A 20,440-nucleotide genomic window follows, 5' to 3' on the forward strand; every position below is an offset into this window, starting at 1 on the left:
TTGTCATTCATTTTTCTCTACCATGCTTTTTTTTGTCCCAGTTATTTATCATTTCTTTTAACCTCTTACCTTTAAGAGATTCAATTTTACTTGAATTTATGTTTAATTCTTTCAGATACTCTTTTATTTGCAGAATCCAAGGAGCTTTCTTATTTTCATATTGGTCTATGGTTATCTAGTATAAGAGCCTATTTCCACCACTCTCAAGTGTATGTTTCAGAAACAACTAAATGACATCGAGCAGTCAAGGAGCAATAAGTGATTGAGTATCATTAGAAAATTTAAAGAGCATAAAAGAAGAAATCTGGTATGTCAACATACAAACGACAGTATTGATAAGAAGAGCTTCACTAAACATACTAGAGCTAAATGGCAGGAAATGACGAATAGATTAACAAACCAAATGTTTACTACGTAAATAAATAGCCTATGTAAAAATTAAGAACACTTCCTACAATCAGTGTCATGCAGTAGCCATTGCAGGAAAAATTAAGACAAATTGATTTTAATATTTTACCTATCACAGCTGTTGCTAAAGATGAAACTGTAAATATGAAAGAATTTATCAGAAGCACGTGCCACCAAAGAGAAAATAATCAAGCAGAATTACGGGCAAACGTTGACGAGCCGTTTCACGGGAAAATTCTTCTTACTACTACTGCTACGGCTGCTGCTCCTCCTGTTCGCAGGCGCTAGCATTCGGCCAATTCACGGAGGATTTAGCCAGCTTTTGTTATGTTTAACATTGCACATTATCGTTGAAAGGTATATCTAGACATGTTGGTATTGAACGTTTTAATTTTTCACCATAAAGTAAAATAGATTAGCTAAATTTTGCTGATGAGATATAGATAGCCTAGGTTGTTTGTCTATAGAAAATTGCTTAACCTACCGGCAAATGGGCTAAAATTAGGTCCAGTATCGATCGCCTCTTATCACAGATGGGAACATTTTGTAGATTTATTTTTTTTATCGGACATCTTGTGACGGGATAATATTGCAGAATAGTTGCATGCATGATTTTCTGCAATGCACGATATCACTGGACCAAGGTCCAAGCTGGGATAGGCGCCGCACTAACTGGATGGAACAGTTCCGGGAGCGCCTACAGTTTAGGTGGCCAAGGCTGTGGTGTGGGTTCCGTCAAGGAAACTGGCGGACGAATACAAACAAGACAAACTTTTCCTGTAGTGCCAGGTCCTGACCTAACCAGATGTAACCAACCTAACCTAACATAGGGCGTGTGCTAACCTGGCCGGAGGGGCTTGGCCCCCCCCTGGACCCCCCCAGAAAGCGTGAGGTCACTGGGTCGCGGAACTACTTACCTTGCGGGAGTTATTGTAGCGCGGGTAGAAGGTGTTAGCGGCCTGGCAACCTAAACTGTAAACTACCCCGGTTCCGTGAATACGAAAGTCATTAGAGAGCCATATGTTCAAAAAGGCATTGGCTAAGGAAATCTATTATAAAAGGAATCATACTAACCTGATGTACCATAACCTAACCTAACAGGCTGTGCTATATAGCCGGGCAGCTCTGCCCCCGCACCTCCCAATAAAGGAAACCACTTTTTACCAAAAGTTCCCCCAGGCTATAACACTGTGCATGTGCAATAGTAGCCTATTCCAGGATAGCCAGCATACAAAAACAAAATCAGCACTGAGGTTAATGATTGGTTAATTACTGCCGGCCAACAAAAAATAATTATAAATTCTTGATTAGCAACTAAAATATTATAGGAAAAGTCAATTTTAAATGAAAGTGACATCATCAGAATCTGAGAGTGTTGATAATTAACCTAGCCCAGTAAGTATTCCAGCCTAAAGGCAGTTCAAAGTACAGGCATACTTAAATGAGCTTAGTCCATTCAGAAGGCTGCTTGTTAGAGTAACTGATCTTTCCTTAAACTGAGTGATTTTTCTCATAAGAAATAATGGCCATTGTATTAATCTGTCTCAGACTTGAGGTACTTCTGGGTGAAAGGACATCCAGCTGACAGAAAAATATTTAGGTTTGTTCCTACTTTAACGCTACCCCATGTACATATGAATCTGATCAAGATGGCTTTTTTGCTATTTCTCATGCCGCAAAGGTTTACCACAATTTCCAAGTGTTCTTTCTAGGGAACTGTGTGTTATCCACTTAGACAAGAATGTTTTGGTAAAGAAACTTTGGTTCAGTATGCAAACATTAAAAACAAATGTCATTATGTACAGTGGCGGCTCGTGACTGTTATTGATGGGAGGGCTGTTAATTGTGAAAAATTGAGTTCTTTCAATGAAGAAACCGTCTTTGCTTCTTGTGCCATTTTGCAAAATAATGCTAGGCCTACCTGTGAAAAGAAGAATAAATACTATTTTATACGATGTTTCTGTGATCTTACAACATCTATGATAATTAAAATTGAGCACAAGCCATCACTGATCAATAATATTTTAAAATCATCCCTGGCAAATTGCTAAACACTATCAAAAATAAGAGCGACGCAAAAACATACATACCATCACACCAACGTCTGAGACAAGACTGGTGGGAGGCAGTCCACACTTTGCACACCACCCGGGAAGCCTCCCCCCCTTCTCCCCGCTCTCCACACCCATTCACAACAACCGTCACACCAACGTCTGAGACAAGACTGCATGGGAGGCAGTCCACTCTCCATACTGCCCAGAAGCTTCCCCCTTCTCCCCGCTTTCGTATCATTAAATAGTAAATAATTTACGTACTTCCTCATTGTTTTGCAGTAATTTTTTTCATATAAATATATGAGAATAGGTGTTTTCATGTTAATGATAGTCAAACATCAATAAATTAACTTTATTTTCGTGAATCCTAGAAATCCACTGGGGGGGCTGCAGTCTCACAGTCCCTATTGACGAGCCGCCCCTGATTATGTACAAACTTCATGTACAAACTTCATGGAGAAATACAAAGAAGGAAGAGGAAAGTAAGAAGAACTCTTCTCTGCTAATCTGATTCTGTTAAATGTTATTTTTAGAAATGCAAAATAAATGGTTAGGAAGACAGTGCCCAGGGCCAAAGTCTGCACACAGAGGGTAAGGGAGAGTTGTGGTGTTGCTGAAGAGTGGGGGAATAAAAAGTGCATTTGAGGTCATTGTGGTTATGGTACTTTTGAGACCATTGCAGTTTTATTTCTTAGTCTGGTAAACATGTAAATGGTAATTTTCTTTTTACAGTGGGCATTTATACCCATGATTGCACTTGTCTCTTAAGATTAAGTGTAGACTTCCACATGCTTCAGTTCATTAAGTTGTTAACTCTGCTGATAACTTGTACAAGGAAGAAACATATGAAATGTAGTGCATGTTAGGAACCATTTAAACTGTATAGCTAGTTTTTATAATATCAAAAAATTTCATTTCATATTCTTTCAGATGATTAGATCTGTCATTCAAGGTGTGGCCCAAATTCAGCCAAACTTTCTGAGACAGCCTTTATTGTCATCCACTTTAAGGGCAGTCACAACATGTGATACTCAGAGTATACATCCTCCTGATCCTTACAGTCAGCAATTGAGGGTAAGTATGCTGTAAATAATAGAGGCTGTATGATGCCAGTTCCCTTAATTTAAGTGTGCTTGAATATATTGGTATCATTTGAGTTGTTCATGCAGAAATGAGAGAATGAATAGTTTTTAGGTAAATATTTTAAATGACATAAAAGTGATATTGTAGTGATGGGATAATAAGAGAACTATTCGTAGAATAGTTTCTCCAGCCTCTTAGGAAAGAGTAATGCAAGGATTGGTTATGAAGGAATTAGAATAGTATCTGGGGATTTTCTTGATGATAATTAATTTTTTAATTTTCCAGACAGCATACATTGTCAAACGAACAAATCCTCTTCCATTATCAAAAATGCATAAAAGAAACAGATTAATGAAGGGCCGTCACTACTTATATGAAGTTATTGAGAACACAGTTACCAGGAAAGAGGATCCATTAAAAGTTATTTTAACTTCATCAGTGGAAGGTAATTATATGTGTATTCATTTGTATCTGCATATACTTTCATTTTGTAGTAGTTACCAGTAATTATTTATTAGTTCCAAGCTATTTTCTTTATAAGTGTTTTGTATACTGTACGTTTCATAGTTTTTTTTTATGAAAGTTAACAGATATAGACCATATTATGAAACTGCTGTGCAGGAGCCATTAAATCAGCAAACAAAAGAAGTGAAAAGCGAGAAAGACCTTTATGCATGGTCTTATTATGTTGCTGATACAAGTTGCTTATTATGTTTTCAGTATTTTTGTTACTACTGTAGGCAGGTTGGAATGATGAATATTTTTGTACAACGCTTTTCCTTTGAATTTTCCTTTTTCAGGATATATTTTTGCACGTTTGTATTGTCATTTATTTATTTATTTATTCATTCATTTAGTAATTTTTTGGTTTATTTATATGTTTATTTATTGACCTAAGTTGCTAAATATGCATTACATTGATATTTGGTATTAATTACTGTGCTGTAAATGCATGCAGGTTTAGTCCTCTGTTATGGTTTTTCCACTATCTTGCTGCACAGCAACCTCACAACTGGCATATGGTAAATTTCCCGTTTGGTTTTTCTTACTCTACCTCTGTAATCTTTGTTAGTATTCCTGCAGGCTTTGGATTAAGGAAGATTATTTAGCAAGGGCAGAGGAAATAAAGTACTGTCTATCAGTACGGCCAGTTTCAGTGGTCGATGTATAACATGCAAAGTATTAAAGGAAAATGGTAAGTGAGACATCCTGTGCTAGGTCTAGCTTCAGTATCTGATTGTGAGAAATATTTCTATTACAAAGTAGGTTGCAGATGTGAGAAATATTTCTATTACAAAGTAGGTTGCAGAAACCACCACATCACATATCCTATCTTATTTATTCTTGGTCCAATCTTCAGATAATGTATGCAGTGATGATCTTAGTCAGTTATCTTTACATCCTATGTATTTCATTCAGTGATCATCCATTCATATTGATATTTGTTTACTTTATGCTGATGAAAGAATTTGAGAGGCATAAGATAACACTTAACACTGGCAGGCTCACTTAGCAGAAGCCATGACCTTCTTGTTAAAAGGCCCCTTCACCCAGACAATTGTTAGATGCTGTGGGGAATACTGCTATTTAACTTGTATATCCAGCACTTGTTCACAGTAAACCTCAGCAACAAGACTGCATGGACCTATTCACTCTTTTGGATGCCCTTCCTGGTTAATAGGGCTGTGATAGACAAAGGGAGGACTTCCAACATTATAGCAGTTAATCTGAATTGGTCCCAATGATAGTGTTTCTTAGAACTTCTTTTAAAAACTGCAAACAGTCTACATACATCTTAATTCCTGCTAGAGGTTATCCAACAAAACCCTGTTGAGGAGGGACTTTGTTTACAGTCATTAGCATACAGAGAAAGGGGTACAGTGTGTTCTCGACTGAGGGTGGGGGATCTGTTGATTTCCACCGTAAGTGGATTTTTCTCTGTTATCGGTGCTTTAACGGCGCCGTAACTTGATGTTGCATCAAGTTACAGCACTGTAAGTGCCGTTAACTTGATGCCTATTCTTGTTGTTAGTTCCCTCAACAGCGCTTATGGCACTGTAACTTGATGCAACATCAAGTTACGGCGCTGTAAAACGCCAATAACGACACTGAAAAAGCACCGTAAGATCGAATCGCCGCAAGTTGGTGGTGGCATAAGTTGAGGAAGCACTGTGCTTTGGTGGATGTAGGCTGTGGTAAGCATTTCGGGAGGAGGAAGAGCTGAGTGGGGAGGGCTGAGAGGGCCCTTGCAGGCATGGGAGCTGTTGCAACAGTTATTGGCTTAAAAGCAACATCATTACACATCATTTTGTTCATTTTTGAGTGGCTCAGTATTGTTGGGTAAGTGCTTATGGGGTAGGGAAGGTTCGGCAAGCTTTCGTCTGCTCGAAAGCTTTCACGACTGTTATTGGCTTTAGTTTTTATGTTTTATACCTGGAGGTATCAGACAACTTTTGCCAATCTTTATTTAAAGGGTTATTACCAAAAAATTCTTCTTAGTTTGAATCAGTGAGATAGGTCATGTTCTTCCATGTTCACTTTGGGATTTAGGAATGGGGGAATCATATTCTAGTCATACAAGAGCTACACAAGCAAATTCCTTGCCTTAATTTAAATGGTTTTGGCCCAATCCTTGAACTCCCTGTTTACTGGTTTGCCTTTAGATTTATGGATTTAAAAGCAGCACCTCTTTAAAATGAGTCCACTAACAACATCAAGTCCTTTTTCCATCCAGGATTAGCAGCTCAAGTCTCATGTACCTAAATTACTACCCAGTCTATGTAAAAGTAGAGGGATTTTATGAAAAAACATATATTTTTTTTTAAACGAAACTAATTATTATTCTTCAGATCCATTAATTGTACTCTTAATAGTCCATGTCTTGACCTCACTTGTCACAATAATCCACACTATGAAAGAAGTAAGATGAATTGCCACAGAAGACTTGACTGAGCTGGGTGTGCATTTGCTTAGCCTGAGGAAGCTCATAGGATAGTTTTTCCTTTCTACTGAATTTAAAGTGCATTGGGATTCATATGGTTGCATGGGTAGGCTAAGTAAAGGGTTTATATTGAAAAAATTATCTTTATAAGAAATTATATTACAGTATTAACCTATGGTTGGTGGATGTACACAATGTTTATAAAGTTTTATCTTTGTAGTGTAGATATGGTACTATAATACTGTAATGCTAATGCTGAGGAGCATGTTATGTTTGCATAATGTCAACCCACTTGTTAAGTCAAACTGCATTTTTTTTTTAGGGCTTGGATCAAAGGGAGATATTATAGAAACAACTCCTCACAGAGCAAGGAATCATCTCATCTTGCCAGGATTAGCTGTTTATGCCTCTCCAGAAAACTTGGAAAAATACTCTTATTTGATGAAAGAAGCTAGCACGGAAGACCAAGCCTCATCGCCTTTTTCTCGAAAGTTAAGTATTGAACACATGATTATTATCTCTAGAAGTTATTTTTTAACATTAATTCCTGTTTGTCAAAGAACAAGCCTTTGCCCTGTGTGGCATTGTTTCAGTTTGAAATGGATAACCACACACATATGGTAGAAAGACATTGCTACCCTAGGGGGCGAGAGGCCCTCTCGAGGAAGAGCAGGATCACACCTCACGTTTCCCTTCTGTGATCCTTCTGTTGTTTATGTTTGTCTAATTTTTCTTTGCTGTCTTTTTGCTGTTTCCTCCCTCTTTCATATGTAAGGTGGTCTAGCAATTGTTCTGTTTGTATTTCTTTCAACTTTTTAATGGAGTATTAGTATATTGCCAGTAATTTGGCATATTATTTGCTTGCTCTTTTGCTCCTGTTCATGTTTATGCCATATTGGAGTGTTTTTTTTAGGCATAAATTGTGATTTTTATGTTTTCTTTTGTACTGTACTCATACCACTGTTATTTTGTTATGGATTTATCCATGCATTATGATTAATGTAATCATCACAATTCATGGTGCTCTAAAAGAATGGGTGCCAGTGCAGGCACAGTGGGGGATATAATCACTGTGTATTCTCCTAACTTGAGAGGTTGTCAAGGAACAGTGTTATCCTTATGTAAAGTGAAAATTTTTCAGTCAACTATCCTCACTTCTCTTTTGGCCTCAAGGATATTTCTGTTAAATATCTAGATATTTTTCATCTTGTGTTGCCCTTAGTTGAAGTTGTCTTGTAATCTTATCATTGCACAAAACTTCCAGATGAGTGTTTTGGTTTACCCTACTAAAGAAGGTAGCCTAGCACTCATATTGACCATTCTGCCACCAGCGTCTGGGTCAGACCTACCAAGTTAACAAGACCAGATGCGTGATTGGAACCTTGGCTTAATTTTGCAGTCTACAATGAGTTGACATTACAGATTCATTTGCCATATGTCTTGCCTGAGGGTATCATCCCAATTAGAGAGCTGCTCCTTATCAATTGTCATCCTGTTTAAGTAGATTTTTGGCTAAGTAAGGTAGTGGACTGTCCTTGTACATTTACTGGTATTTGTCGAGTAAACTGAATGCTTTGCAGTATAAACTACAGTGTTGTCTGACATCAAAATGCATTCCTCCCCCTCTGAATGGTTGCAGTTCCATTAATTCGAGAAGAATTTTGGTAGGAGGTATACAGTATGTTCAAATCTAGCTTGATCAAACCCTTCTACTCTGAAGGTAACATTATCTTCCTAATTTTTCTGAATTTATATGATTTTACAAGTGTAAATAGTAAACTGTCAGTATGCCATGCATAAACTACCGTGTTACTAATAACTGCCAGATGGCCACTGATTACCATCCAACACCGGTATGAGGCATTTTCTATTTTCTCATTTTTTCTTTTACCATCTCTTTTTGACAATATATAATTATCTTGTAACAAGCATTAAGGTGAGTTTCTGATAAAATTGCATTAGAGTTATACTGTATATGTGAAGTAAGGTAGAAGTAATTTTAGAGTTTTATACTGGAATGAATGTCCATTACTCCAGAAAACATTATTTTTAGACTTTTTCTGGAAAGATTTTTTGAGTTTTTAGCAGTGTTGATATGGGGATGGAATATATCCTTATTTACCTTTGATTTTACATTATACAGACAGCAGCAGAATTGTCCTTGAGGATCATCAATGTTAGCATGAATATGAAACATCCATGGAAAATTGAACCATGGCACATTCGTGTAGCCTTCCGTAAAGCTGGAATCATTGTACCTGAAGAAAGTATAACACTTCCTTCTCAACCAATAGAGGGACCAGATCTTAGCAAACAAAGTAAAGAATTTCTTGTCAAAGTTAAGGTAAGGAATTTTCATTTTTGTGTTTTTTTGATGACTTTTTTAGCAAATTTCTCTGCAGCACAGGCAAGTAATGATTCATAAGTAATGTAACAGACTCAATAAATAAATGTTCAGTTTTAATACTCATTCATTCACATGACTTTGAAATATTTGATCATACCTTCTTTGGATACAAGAAGTTTTCCTTTCTTCTGTTGTTAGTTGAACAGTAACAGAGTTCTTCATATGAGTTCAGACTGATACTTCAAGAAATACTAACTGTAATATGCAAGTTCAAGCAAGGGAAGCAACTATCTCCCTCTTCCCAGATCAAGTGTTTTCCTTGCCCACACCATTTTGAGGCTCTTTGTACTTGTGCCTTGTCATCTACCTGAAACATAGTTTGACCTCTTCATTTTCATCATTCCTGTCCTCTTCATAACTTCAGAAAAAGATGATTTCGCTTTGAAAATTATGATTTTCCTTTCTTTACTAATTTAGAATTGCGTGTGAAGGCATTAAAAAAATTTGAATTGTTAGATATGTCTTAATTCATTCAAATAAACTAATTTTTAAAAAATCTCTCAGTCCATTGAAAATAAAAAAATATATGCTATAGTACATCAAATCTTTTGAAGAAATCCAACTTCCATAACAAACCTCCATTCAATTTGTGTACGTCTTCCAAGAGAGCCCTGGAAAGACAGTATTACCATCCCCATCTTTGTATCTGGAGAGAACTCAGCTTCTTATGAGCAAGTGTTGTACAAATGAAGAACCAAAGTAATCACAAAAGCCTGGGGTTGCCCAGTTATTAAAAATCCAAGAGTCAGCCATGTGAGTTAAATTCTTAAATGGCAAGGATAGTTTTTCGTCCCCTTGGCATAGTACTACTGTACATATATGCACGTCAAACAGATGACTTAGTAATTTCCAGAATTCTATGAATACTGCCAACCAGATTCTCTCAGAAAAATTTCTAGAACTTGTTTAATTTCTTTATTTTGCTTTTGATTGTATCCCTAAATGTCAAAGCAGTCCTCATCAACAATTTGAATGCTATATTCTTGCCAGTTTGTTTTTCCTTGCATTTTTTTTTTGGCCAATTGGTGTATATTGGTATCCAAAAAATTCAACTTCATACTTCCACAAAGAAAATTCATTGTAATTCCATTACCAGTGGATTCTTGGCATTAAATTCCTCAAGGACTAAGTATAAATTTTCGGTCACCAAATGTATAGTCTCTTTCTTATGATACACTGAAATATTGCAATACACTCTCTGAACACCTGAATTCGCCCTTAGTCTCACTAGTCGGAACAGCTCTCAATTACCAATCCCACCAGTGGGAAATTTTAAAAAGCCAGTGTTACCAATGCTGCAGGTAAAATCTTGTCACTTGAGCTACCACAACAAACGGTTGGCAACGCTGACACAGGTGTGTACCAACACTCCTACCTTCGTCAATTGCTTTTTGTTCACGTTGCTGGAAGGTTGCTTCCTTCCGCAGTGTGAGGTTTAATCCTGTTGCCCGACTTCTCTTTTTATTTTGGATTTCTGGTGAAGACCTGGATTGTATTGACCAGATTTTTCTCCTGGATTTATGACTTCTGTTTGGTTGCTGAGCTTTTTCTGGATATCTTCGACGTGGAACGTTTTTTGGATTTGGACTTGCCGGTTCTCTGTCTCGATTGGTGATCATGGACAAGCCTTCTCTTTCACCTTCTGCTACCGCACCTTCTGCTTCGACTTTGACATAGACTGCCCCTACGACTGTGGATGATAGCAGTCATCGCTCCTGTTCTTCCTGACATAGACTGCCCCTATGACTGTGGATGATAGCAGTCATCGCTCCTGTTCTTCCTGCAAGAGACGGATGAGTACCTTGAGACACGATAGAAATTCAGTCTGTCAGGAATGTAGGAACGTTAAGTGTGATGTGCAGACTCATTGCGATGAATGTTCCGATTGGACGGTACAAGAGATGGAGGATTACATTTATCATCGCAAGTCTTTGGCTAGTAAGAGCGGCAAACGGCGGTCAGATTCTTCGTTGCCTCGTGTGTCTTAGGCCTCTGCTAGAGGTCAGTCAAAGGATTTAGCAAGTTCATAGGTAGTCAAACAGATAGAGGATAGGATTGCAAGTGTAGTATGAAAAATTTAATAGCTAGTCTTTTTCAACAATTCTCAGATAGGGATAGTAGTAGTGTTAGGATGTCTAATCCTTCCTCGTTTTCAGCTCCCCTGCCTGTTCCAGAACCAGCCCTAACGGGTGCTGAAGGTAATGGAGAACCGCAAGCCTCCGAGTGGGTAGGTTCTGTCGGCCCCCTCGGTGCAGAGCAGGCAGTGCAGGATCCCCCCAACCCTCTTGTAGTATTGATGATAAATTTAATGTTGATAATATTAGTCAGGATCAGGATCTAGGTGTGACAAAGACGGGTAGGTCTGGGTTAGGTAGTGAGGAGAAAGTGTTAAGTGTGCAGAGTCGTTCTCCTGGACAGGTTCTGGTTTCGGATTTGAGTGGATTTTGTGCTCCGGCAAAAGCTTCGCCTTCATCACTTCTTTTTCGGTCTGGCTCAAAGTCTCAAGTCAGTGTTTCAGTTCGGTGGTGCAGAATCCGTCTACTCTAGCTCCTAACTCACTTTCGACAGTTTCCGAATCTTCTACTTTAGCTTCCCCCATCTCTGTTTCTCCTACTCATTCGTCTAGTAAGGCAGATTCTGGTGTCCTTTTTGGCCTCTAAAAGTGGTTTGCGTGACCGGCAATTGGATGTGGCGGAATATAATGCGGATTTGCTGGGTCTTTCAAAAGGGTACAGACTTTTGGTGAGAGGTTGTTTTTTGAATGGTTTCTCTAACATTAGAGAGTATGTGACACAGGAGTGTCCAGAATTCATGTCGGATATGCTTCAGGATTATCAAGGAGGGGCAGATTCTGTGTACTTTTTGTCCCTTTGTTCTAAGGATTCTTCTTCTTCTTTTGAATTATCTGTCGCTTCACCTTCTGCTCCCACATTCCCTGTTGCTCCTTTTCAGTTTCCTCTTCGGCTTCTTCTCCTCCTCCTGTCTTTCCTGCGGCTTCCACATCTTCCGTTTTCTCTCCTTCTTTGACTTTTGGCATTTCCTCTTCTCAGGTAACTTCCTGTGTCTGCTGTTCCTCTGTCTCTCGACTTTCCTTCCTCAGTACAGTCTTCTTCGGCAGGAGGAACTTCCGGGCAGGTGAAAACACAGTTGCGGCAGAATTTGGCCTCAGGCATTTCATGTTCCAACCCTTTGGGCATGCGCAACCCCTTGCTTCCCCTTGAAGCAGTTGTTCCAGTAGTATCAGGTATTTCACAGGGTTTGCCTGTCGCGTCTAGTTCGGGTTTGCGCTCCGTTGTTTTGACAGGGCTTGTGGTACCTTCTCCGAGCGGTCCGTGGCTGTCATCGCCTGAATCTTCTGCTACGGTCTGTGGATTATTGAGAAAGCATTACAGTACATTATTTGTCAAAATATTTAGTTTACATAAAATTTATTTTATTTTGAATGACAACAGCTAGCAAACAGTCCCAACAAATGAATTGTAGCTTGGGTAATTTCTGCAGTCAGAAAGGCCTTTTCTCATGAATTGTAGGATTTTAGAGAACAGTTTCATCTGCAGTGCAATTTGCAACAACTACATTTTGTTTGATCATGTGTCAGTCTTCTTTTAATAGCTGTATGGTCTTATCATTTAGTCAAAGTGGTCCACTCCTTGCATGTACCAATGCTTTGCGCTGCCTTGACTTGTAACTGAGACTTCCTTTGCATCTAGCCCTTATTTAAGGTGTATTTGTTGGTTTTGACCCTCTTAACATTCAAATGGGTACTGTGGGGTTTGGAGTGTTTTTTTTTTTTTTTTTTTGTCTGTGGCATCAGTGAGTGCCACTGATGTGGATGCTGTGTTTATGTAACACTTCTATCAGTTGACCAGAGCATAATTCACCAATAAAATCACAATTTCATGAAGCAAAGAAATTCCCCTGAAAGCAGGATTTTTTGGTTGTACAATTCAACAGGTCTTATTTTGAAGTGAAGGATCTCTTCATCTAAAGAGAGAATTTTTCTCAGTCACATATTCTTTGCTTCTGCAAGTATTGTATTCCATTACTGACAATATTCAAGTTAGTCAGTCTTGGTATTTGCCGTCATTACAAGGCTATTGAAGGCGTGGAAGTACTTTGATCTTTGTTTAAAGTCATTATGTGCAAATGCTCTTACACATATTACTTGTTTGTCTCTGACCAATGTTCGGTCATCCCACCCTACTTGCTGGATTCAGTTCCATGTGATGTCCACTTCCCATGGTGAAATTCAAGCTGAAGAGTTTGTGTTTTGACACATTATTCAAGAATTGCTTTTGTTACATGACATGTTTACAGATAAGGTTTCTAGAGAGTGTTTCAAGCATGACAAAAGTGTTGGGACCTGTGTGTTGCTGCCCAAGGTAACTTTTTTTAAAAGGAGAATATCAGCCAAATTTGAATCAGGTATAGGTTTTGCTCGTTATAGGTAAAGTCTCAGAGTATGTTGATCACACATCTTAATGCTAGAAAAATTTCTGTTTTAGTAGTAACTCGGCCATGATTATTATTATTATTATTATTATTATCATCAGGCAGGCCCAAAGATTAGTAACTTTCAAAGCAGAGTTAGAGTATGAAAAAATAAAAAATAGAAATCAACAAACAAATAAAAATAGGTGTATGATTAACAGTACAACTCAGAATTACTAAGGCAGTTGTGTATGGTTCTTTAAAGTAGTATTTAAATACCCTTTGATCTTAAAAGCTTCATTAATAATGATGCTGCGGGGAAGATATTTTTACTACAGAATGAATGCAAGATTTCTTGTAATGAGAAGTGTGATAACAGGGCAGCTCAACGGATTGTGGATGCTAATGTTTTATTAAGTGGGTAACACACGCTAATTTTCAGACTGCAAGGTCTATTTCAGGGAGCTGGATAATCAGTGGTATATGGAATCAAGAGCAATACCTGTACAATTTGCTTGTAGCTCTGTATAATAATTAAATAATAATTAGATAATAACAATTAAATTGTTCCCAGACGGAAACAAACCCACAACATCCCCTGTTCCTTTATTAAAAAATTTAGACAGAGCTGACAGCATCTCTTGCTGAATAAGTCTTCTGGTCAGGGGAAGAAATCGATAGGAGATTTCTGCTTGGAGTAACGGGGCAATGGAGAGGAAGCAAAGATGGCGGGAGGTGGGATGCAGGTAATGAAGGGGATTTTTTTTTTTTTCTGTGGAGACTGCATAGGTTTTTTCCTCCCCCTTTTTCAAACTTTTCCCATTGCGCAGTTGTCCAAGATTTGCAATCGACAAGTCAGTGTTCAAAAACAGTTTTGTCCTCTGCACTTGGAACACACACAAGCGGATTAACATTGAACAGGGACAAAAACTTTCCACAAACCCTCCCTTTTCCTGTAGTCCCTGTACATGTACGAGACATTGGTTTAACTGTGAATTTCATGACTGGGAGAATAATACACTAGAGACACTTAAAAGACACTATTACTTCCTTCAGAGAGGAAATTACAGGAAAAAACAATGCTGTTCAGTAACACTTAGGAAGATGGGAAAGGCAAGTGAAAAATCCAAAGTTCACAAAGCGAGTAGCAAATATGCAGAGCGTATAAAAGCATGTCTTTAAGCTGCAACGACTAAGAACAAATTGAGGGTGCGAGGTCCTGGGTACGCCTTGAGTAGCTAGTGCTACGCTTCAAAGCGAATCTATTCATAGCCGTCTGTGCATGCGTGTTTAAGGATATCCTGATCACATGATGTTGTGGGTTTGTATGTTAGGAAAAATACAAATTTCTGTTTAATAGTCATTTTTGCTGTGGCTCCAAGTGCAAGCTAGGTGGTCTTTGGTCAGTCTTCTGTTTTTGATCCATTTCATAAAAAGCTTTTAATTGCTAAGATAATCAGCTTTGGAGCTGTAAATGATTGTAGATTTTTCATGTCCGTATATGAAAAGCTCACTGCTACCTTTATGGTCTTCACATAACAGGGCACATTGGAATGAAATGTTTTTGTCTAGGTGAGCAGTAAATAGGCCTTTCTTTGTTTCCCAAATTAACTTCCAATTCTTCAGTCAGCAGAGTGAATGCAAAATCATACTAACTACTGTTTTATTTTACATTTTTTCTTAAGTGTAAGTGCTAGTATGTTCATCTTGCTCATATATGAGGACAATGAATCTGAATGATATAAAGTATCTTAGACTGTAAGACCAGAACCATCAACTAAATTAAGATGCAAATAAATAAACATTTTATTATTCATATGCTACTTCATACACACTGTGTTCTCTTTCTGAAGAAATTGGTTTGCATAGAAATAGTGAAAGATATTGTATTTCTATGGGCACCTACTTGCTGTAGTGGGTTTATAAAAATTGGTCATTTTCATTTTGAAGTTATCAGTGCTGTTGGTATTCACCAGTGATGAATATCAGCTTAACTTGTGGTTATTGCTGAACAACTTCTCGGACATAACACAAGCTTTCAGATACTCAAAGATTTCTTATGGTCAAATGCTTGCACAGTCAATTAGTGGCTGTTCCAGCTTCTTGTGGTCTGCTCAGTTTTTACAGTCAAGTTATGTATGAGGTGTGTTAAAAATATATATCTGACCTGTATTCATAAAAAATACTCGTATTCAGATACAACAATCTTACACTAGTCTCCCTCAAAGTAGTCCCCTTGGGCTGCCACACACTTCTCCCAACAGTTCTGCCACTGTTGGAAGCAGTGCTGGAATGCCTCTTTTGAGGTGGCGCACAGCTAGTTTGTCGCATTCTGCATGATGTCTTCTCTGACTGAAATCTGGCCCCTTTCTGGGGCATTTTCAGCTTGGGGAAAAGCCAAAAGTCACATGGAACCATGTCAGGAGAGTAGAGAGCCTGATGAAGCACAGGTGTGTTGTGTTTGGCCAGGAAACAGTGTCAGATGTGAAGAATGGGCTGGGTGCATTATTGTGATGGAGCTGCCAATTGCCCGCTGCCCACAGGTCCGGCCATTTGTGTCTCACAGTGTCTTGAAGGCGACACAGAACCTCTTGTTAGTGCTGTATGGTGATGGTTGTGCCTTGTGATGGGTACTCGTGATGAACCATGCCACTGGAGTCAAAGAAGACAGTCAGCATGACTTTGACATTGCTGCAGACCTGCCTTGTTTTTTTTGGCCTCGGGGATGTTGGATGCTTCCATTGTGATGACTGCAACTTGGTTTCTGGGTCGTACCCAAAAACCCAGCACTTATCACCAGTGATTACTTTGTTGAGGAAGTTGGGATCACTGTTCACAGTCTGCAGTATGTCCTGTGCGATCTCCAAACGGAGTTGCTTCTGCTTGATCATTAGTAGCTTTGGCACCAATTTCCCTGAGATCCCCTGATGCCCAAATCCTCAGTCAAAATGGAATGAACGGGCCCATTACTGATGCTCGCCTCATCTACAAGTTCTCTGATCGTAATTTGACAATCCTGCATCATCAGGGTCCTTACTTGGTTAATGACGATCTCATTTCTGGATATTGAGGGCCTACCAGAATGTGCTTCAATCTCCATTGATGTGCGGCTGTCTTTGAAGCGTTTGTACCACTTCTTTATCTGTGTGGTGCCCATTGCTTTGTCCCCAGAGGCCTGTTGAATCTTGTGGATTGTTTCCACTTGGTGATTGGGAATCACCAAGCTTTACATAAAATTTAATGCAATAGCGTTGTTCAAGTTTTTCTGTCAATTTGCCAAATACGAAAATCCAATGGTGCTCACTTACATTTCCTCACTCATCGGTAGTCTGCTGGCGACTGACAGCTTCTGCAGGCAGGAAAAAATTCAAGCATGCGCATGAGGAGCGCCTACATAAAAGCACCAAACCACGCCTCCCTAGCTTCATTTGTTTACCCACGAAAAATTATGGTCGAATATTTTTTAACACACCTCGCGCTTTGAAGGATCTACTCAAATCTTTAGTGTGTAGGGGCATAAGATTTTAACAGACCTAATAAAGTCATTTTGCTTCCCTGTTTCATCTGTTCACAGCATTTTAACAGTTCAGTTTTTTTCCTTAATCTAAAATAGAGAGGAATGATGATACAGTAATTATAAAGAGTATTGAAATACACTGCAAAGCATCAAAAAAAGGGTATATTAGAGGCATACTAGAGAGCCTTTCATACAAGTGTTGAACCAGCACATATTAGTGTTTCTGTCATCTGTGTACACAGGCAAGCATATAATAACAGCATATTGATATGGTACCTTGCTAAAAAAATATATTTTGATGCAGATGTCATGTATACTGCATCCACAAGAACATGTACTTAAATACCTTAAAATTCTTGGTGATCCTTAATTTACTGGGTTTACAAGCCTGCTTTTGAATAGTATTTCGTCTTCTTCAAGTTCATTGTTCATAAAGTAAGAACATTTTTCATGTCTTGAGCATAAATTTTTAAACAAATTGTAACAGTCTTTTAAGTTTCATTACCACATATTTTTTTGTGAAGTTTTGTTGCAGTTCTGACCAAATTATGGAATAATCTATGTATTTGAATCATTGGAATGGAACTTCTGCAACTCAAACATTGTGTAAATGCATTTTATTTAGCAGGCTCAAGTGTGTCTCATTACATAGTTTGTTTGATCTCATTTATGTTTCACTTGTGTTCATTGTTCTTTACTTCTTTTTGTGTACTATGTTCTTTTACCCATAGAAGCCATTGGTTTTATAACATTCAGCATTTCTAGTTAGAGTAGCAGCTTGGTTAATAATGGTAATAATAATAGTAATTTTAATAATAATTAATTATCAAAGTGGTTACTTAGAAATACCAGTCTACAGTAAACCCCCCATATTCACGTTCTCACGATTCGCGGACTCATGTATTCGCGGATTTCTCTGTGGAACGTATCTACCCATTATTCGTGGAAAATCCGCCTATTTGTGGTATTTTTCACTGAGAAATATTCACTAATTACTGTATTGTCATATAATTTTCATGACTGAATGCAGTTTTGTGATAAAACTATTAAAATACTCGAGTATAAGCAATTTTAGAGGGTTTTTCTTGTGTTTAAACTATCAAAATAGGCAGTTCTAAGTGTTTTTAGAGGGGTTTTAAGTATATGATTTTAGCTATTCGCAGGAGGGTGTGGTGTGCATCCCCTGCGAATACAGGCGATTTACTCTGCTTCCCTTCCTCTTACCTGACAGATGTTACTAATGTACTGTAGATGGATGCCATATTGATAGGCCCATTGTTGGTAGTTTCTGATGGCTTTATATTTCCATCCTGTCATTCCTCATTGTTTTAATGCCATCCATAGATGATAGTACTGTACTAGTCTTGGTATTATAGTGTAAAGGTAAAGGCATGTCAACTTACGGATTTGAGTTGTTGGCCTCGCAAACAAGATCTAACTCAAGCAAGTAGTTCAGTAATAACTAAGGGTTAGGAGCCTGCATTGTATGTTGCGTCCATAACTATTCATTTTCTGTAAAGCATTGATTTTTATTTAGCATAAATATATTGAAAATTTCAAAAAAGATTTGTACTCCCCCTGTGGTTGCCTTCTGAAAGCATAAAAATTATTTCACTTTTGACAGAAAAAGTGAAATTCCCTTTGGGAAGCTGTGCTCATATCACATCAGTATTTGAGCCAGTTAACTGTATCTGACCAGACAAGTGGTTTTAACTGTGAAATGTACATGTTATTTCATTTTAAGAGTATTTGGTTTCCATTTGAGGTTTTGCAATTTCATAAAAATTTACAGGTACCATTTCTGCTAGCACTGTAATTATAGAGTTATATGAAGATGGTTCAAAACTTTTATGTTGTTCAGACATAAATTAATTAGGGAAGTCTGTGAAAAAGTGTTTGAAACATTGTTTTAAACTTAACAAGTGATTTGCTTTCTTTTACAGATAAACAAAAAAGAAGAAGCCCTAGTTCGCTGCAGGGTACATCACTGTACTACAGTAGCAACTGAACGGATACCCTATAAACCTTTTCATTTTTTCCATCCAGCAGAACCCCTGTTTCCAGAAGAAGGTCCTATTCTTGAAGAACTTACTAGTAAACACCCAAAAACAATATATGAGGAGAAAGAGGAGTAAGGCTAATGGTGTATTTCTTTATAGTTACAATGTCAAAGATTTTAAATGTAAATGTAGTAACATGTTTATTTTATAAAGAATGTTGTTGAAAAAGTGTTTAAAACCCCCCCAATAACTTATGGGAATGTTAACAGTGGTTCTGGAGACTTGTATAGGATTTTTTCAGCATGAATAGTAATACTAATTCAGTCATAAAATATTTGCTTTGGTGTTACATAGAAGATATGCACTGTGTTCATGCATTGTATATCATGAGTAAATGATTTGTGCTACAATTGAATGTGCATATTGCTTTAAGACACAAAATTTATATGAAATGACTATTTAGGTAGGGTATATGGTAGTGTTAAGTAAATTTGAGAAATTTATGCTCTATTTGGAAATTAAAGTGAACCCAAAGCAGCCTGAGGTTTTAATTGCCCCAATACAATTTTATGATGTGACAAGTTTTTTGTTTCATGATATTTGAATATCTGAGAAAGGAAGTAGCATAACTATTACATGGATATATTCATGCTTAAAATGTTTTGCTGTGCTTTGATGAATGTAAATTTTCCTCCATGTAGACAGATCTGTTCCTAGTTTACTTTGTTCTTAATCAGACAGTAGTCAGAGAATGACTATCTAAAATTGATATGACTACTACTGGGTCATCGATGATAAAATGGGTGAGCCACTTCCTGAGTCCCTGACCCACCTGTCATTTCCAGTTCACTTTCTTACTTATTTTTATAACTTGGATGGCATTTGCTAATGCTGTTGGAGTATTTTGTTATCATTTGAAGGTGTCGTATTGTTATCATTGTTATTTGTTTATTTTCTTAATATTATTTCAACTTTCATTAATTTGATTTTATGTGTTTCCTTGCTTATCAGCCAGAGTTGTAACTGGTGCTAGAAACCAAGTAAACACTTCCGCTGTCATGGCATGGACAGACAGTGGGCTTAAAACTGGAACACATGTATTTCAAATGAACAACAAGTACTTTCTGGAAGATGAATGTTTGGGTCACTCTCCTTCCTGAAAGGGTCCCTGTTGCAGAAATTGCCTCAGCAGGCGAGCTGTAGAGCTCAGGAAGTTGTCACTCTCTGTTCCAGACTTGAAACCTCTTTGATCCCCTGGTGTATGAGTTAAAGGCTGTAGGTAGGGTTAAAAGGGCAGTCCTGCCTCCAGGAATGGCAGCATATATCCTTTTAGCAGGGCTTTTACATCCCATGGTTCTACTCTGCTTATCATGACCATCAAACTCTGAAGATGAGCTGAACTGTGGGTTGGTGCCAGCTTCTCTCGCTGGTGGATGACTTTGGTATTTTCAAGAAGACATTTTGGAGAAAATGGAAAGTTATGTGTCTGACTAGTATCTGAGGTATGTGCCACTCCTGTCAGTTCCCTGGTAAAGATGACTGAGTAGGTTGATAGGCTTTCTTGTTCTTTTTACCTGATGTGAGAGTTGTCTGTGAAAG

The 20,440-nt window shown here is 37.9% G+C and overlaps 1 protein-coding gene across 1 annotated transcript; it reads left to right on the forward strand.

The window, feature by feature from the left end:
- The first annotated feature begins 605 nt into the window (after positions 1-605).
- On the forward strand, positions 606-19,378 carry mRpL9 (mitochondrial ribosomal protein L9). The gene is made up of 6 exons (XM_067084224.1): positions 606-765; positions 3,393-3,536; positions 3,831-3,990; positions 6,809-6,982; positions 8,634-8,830; positions 18,785-19,378. The coding sequence occupies exons 2-6, from the start codon at positions 3,393-3,395 to the stop codon at positions 18,974-18,976; spliced, it is 867 nt and encodes a 288-aa protein (XP_066940325.1). The 5' UTR covers positions 606-765; the 3' UTR covers positions 18,977-19,378.
- The last annotated feature ends 1,062 nt before the right edge of the window (positions 19,379-20,440 follow it).

Source organism: Macrobrachium rosenbergii, chromosome 41 (genome assembly GCF_040412425.1).
Source record: "Macrobrachium rosenbergii isolate ZJJX-2024 chromosome 41, ASM4041242v1, whole genome shotgun sequence".
NCBI classification, from domain to species: domain Eukaryota; kingdom Metazoa; phylum Arthropoda; class Malacostraca; order Decapoda; family Palaemonidae; genus Macrobrachium; species Macrobrachium rosenbergii.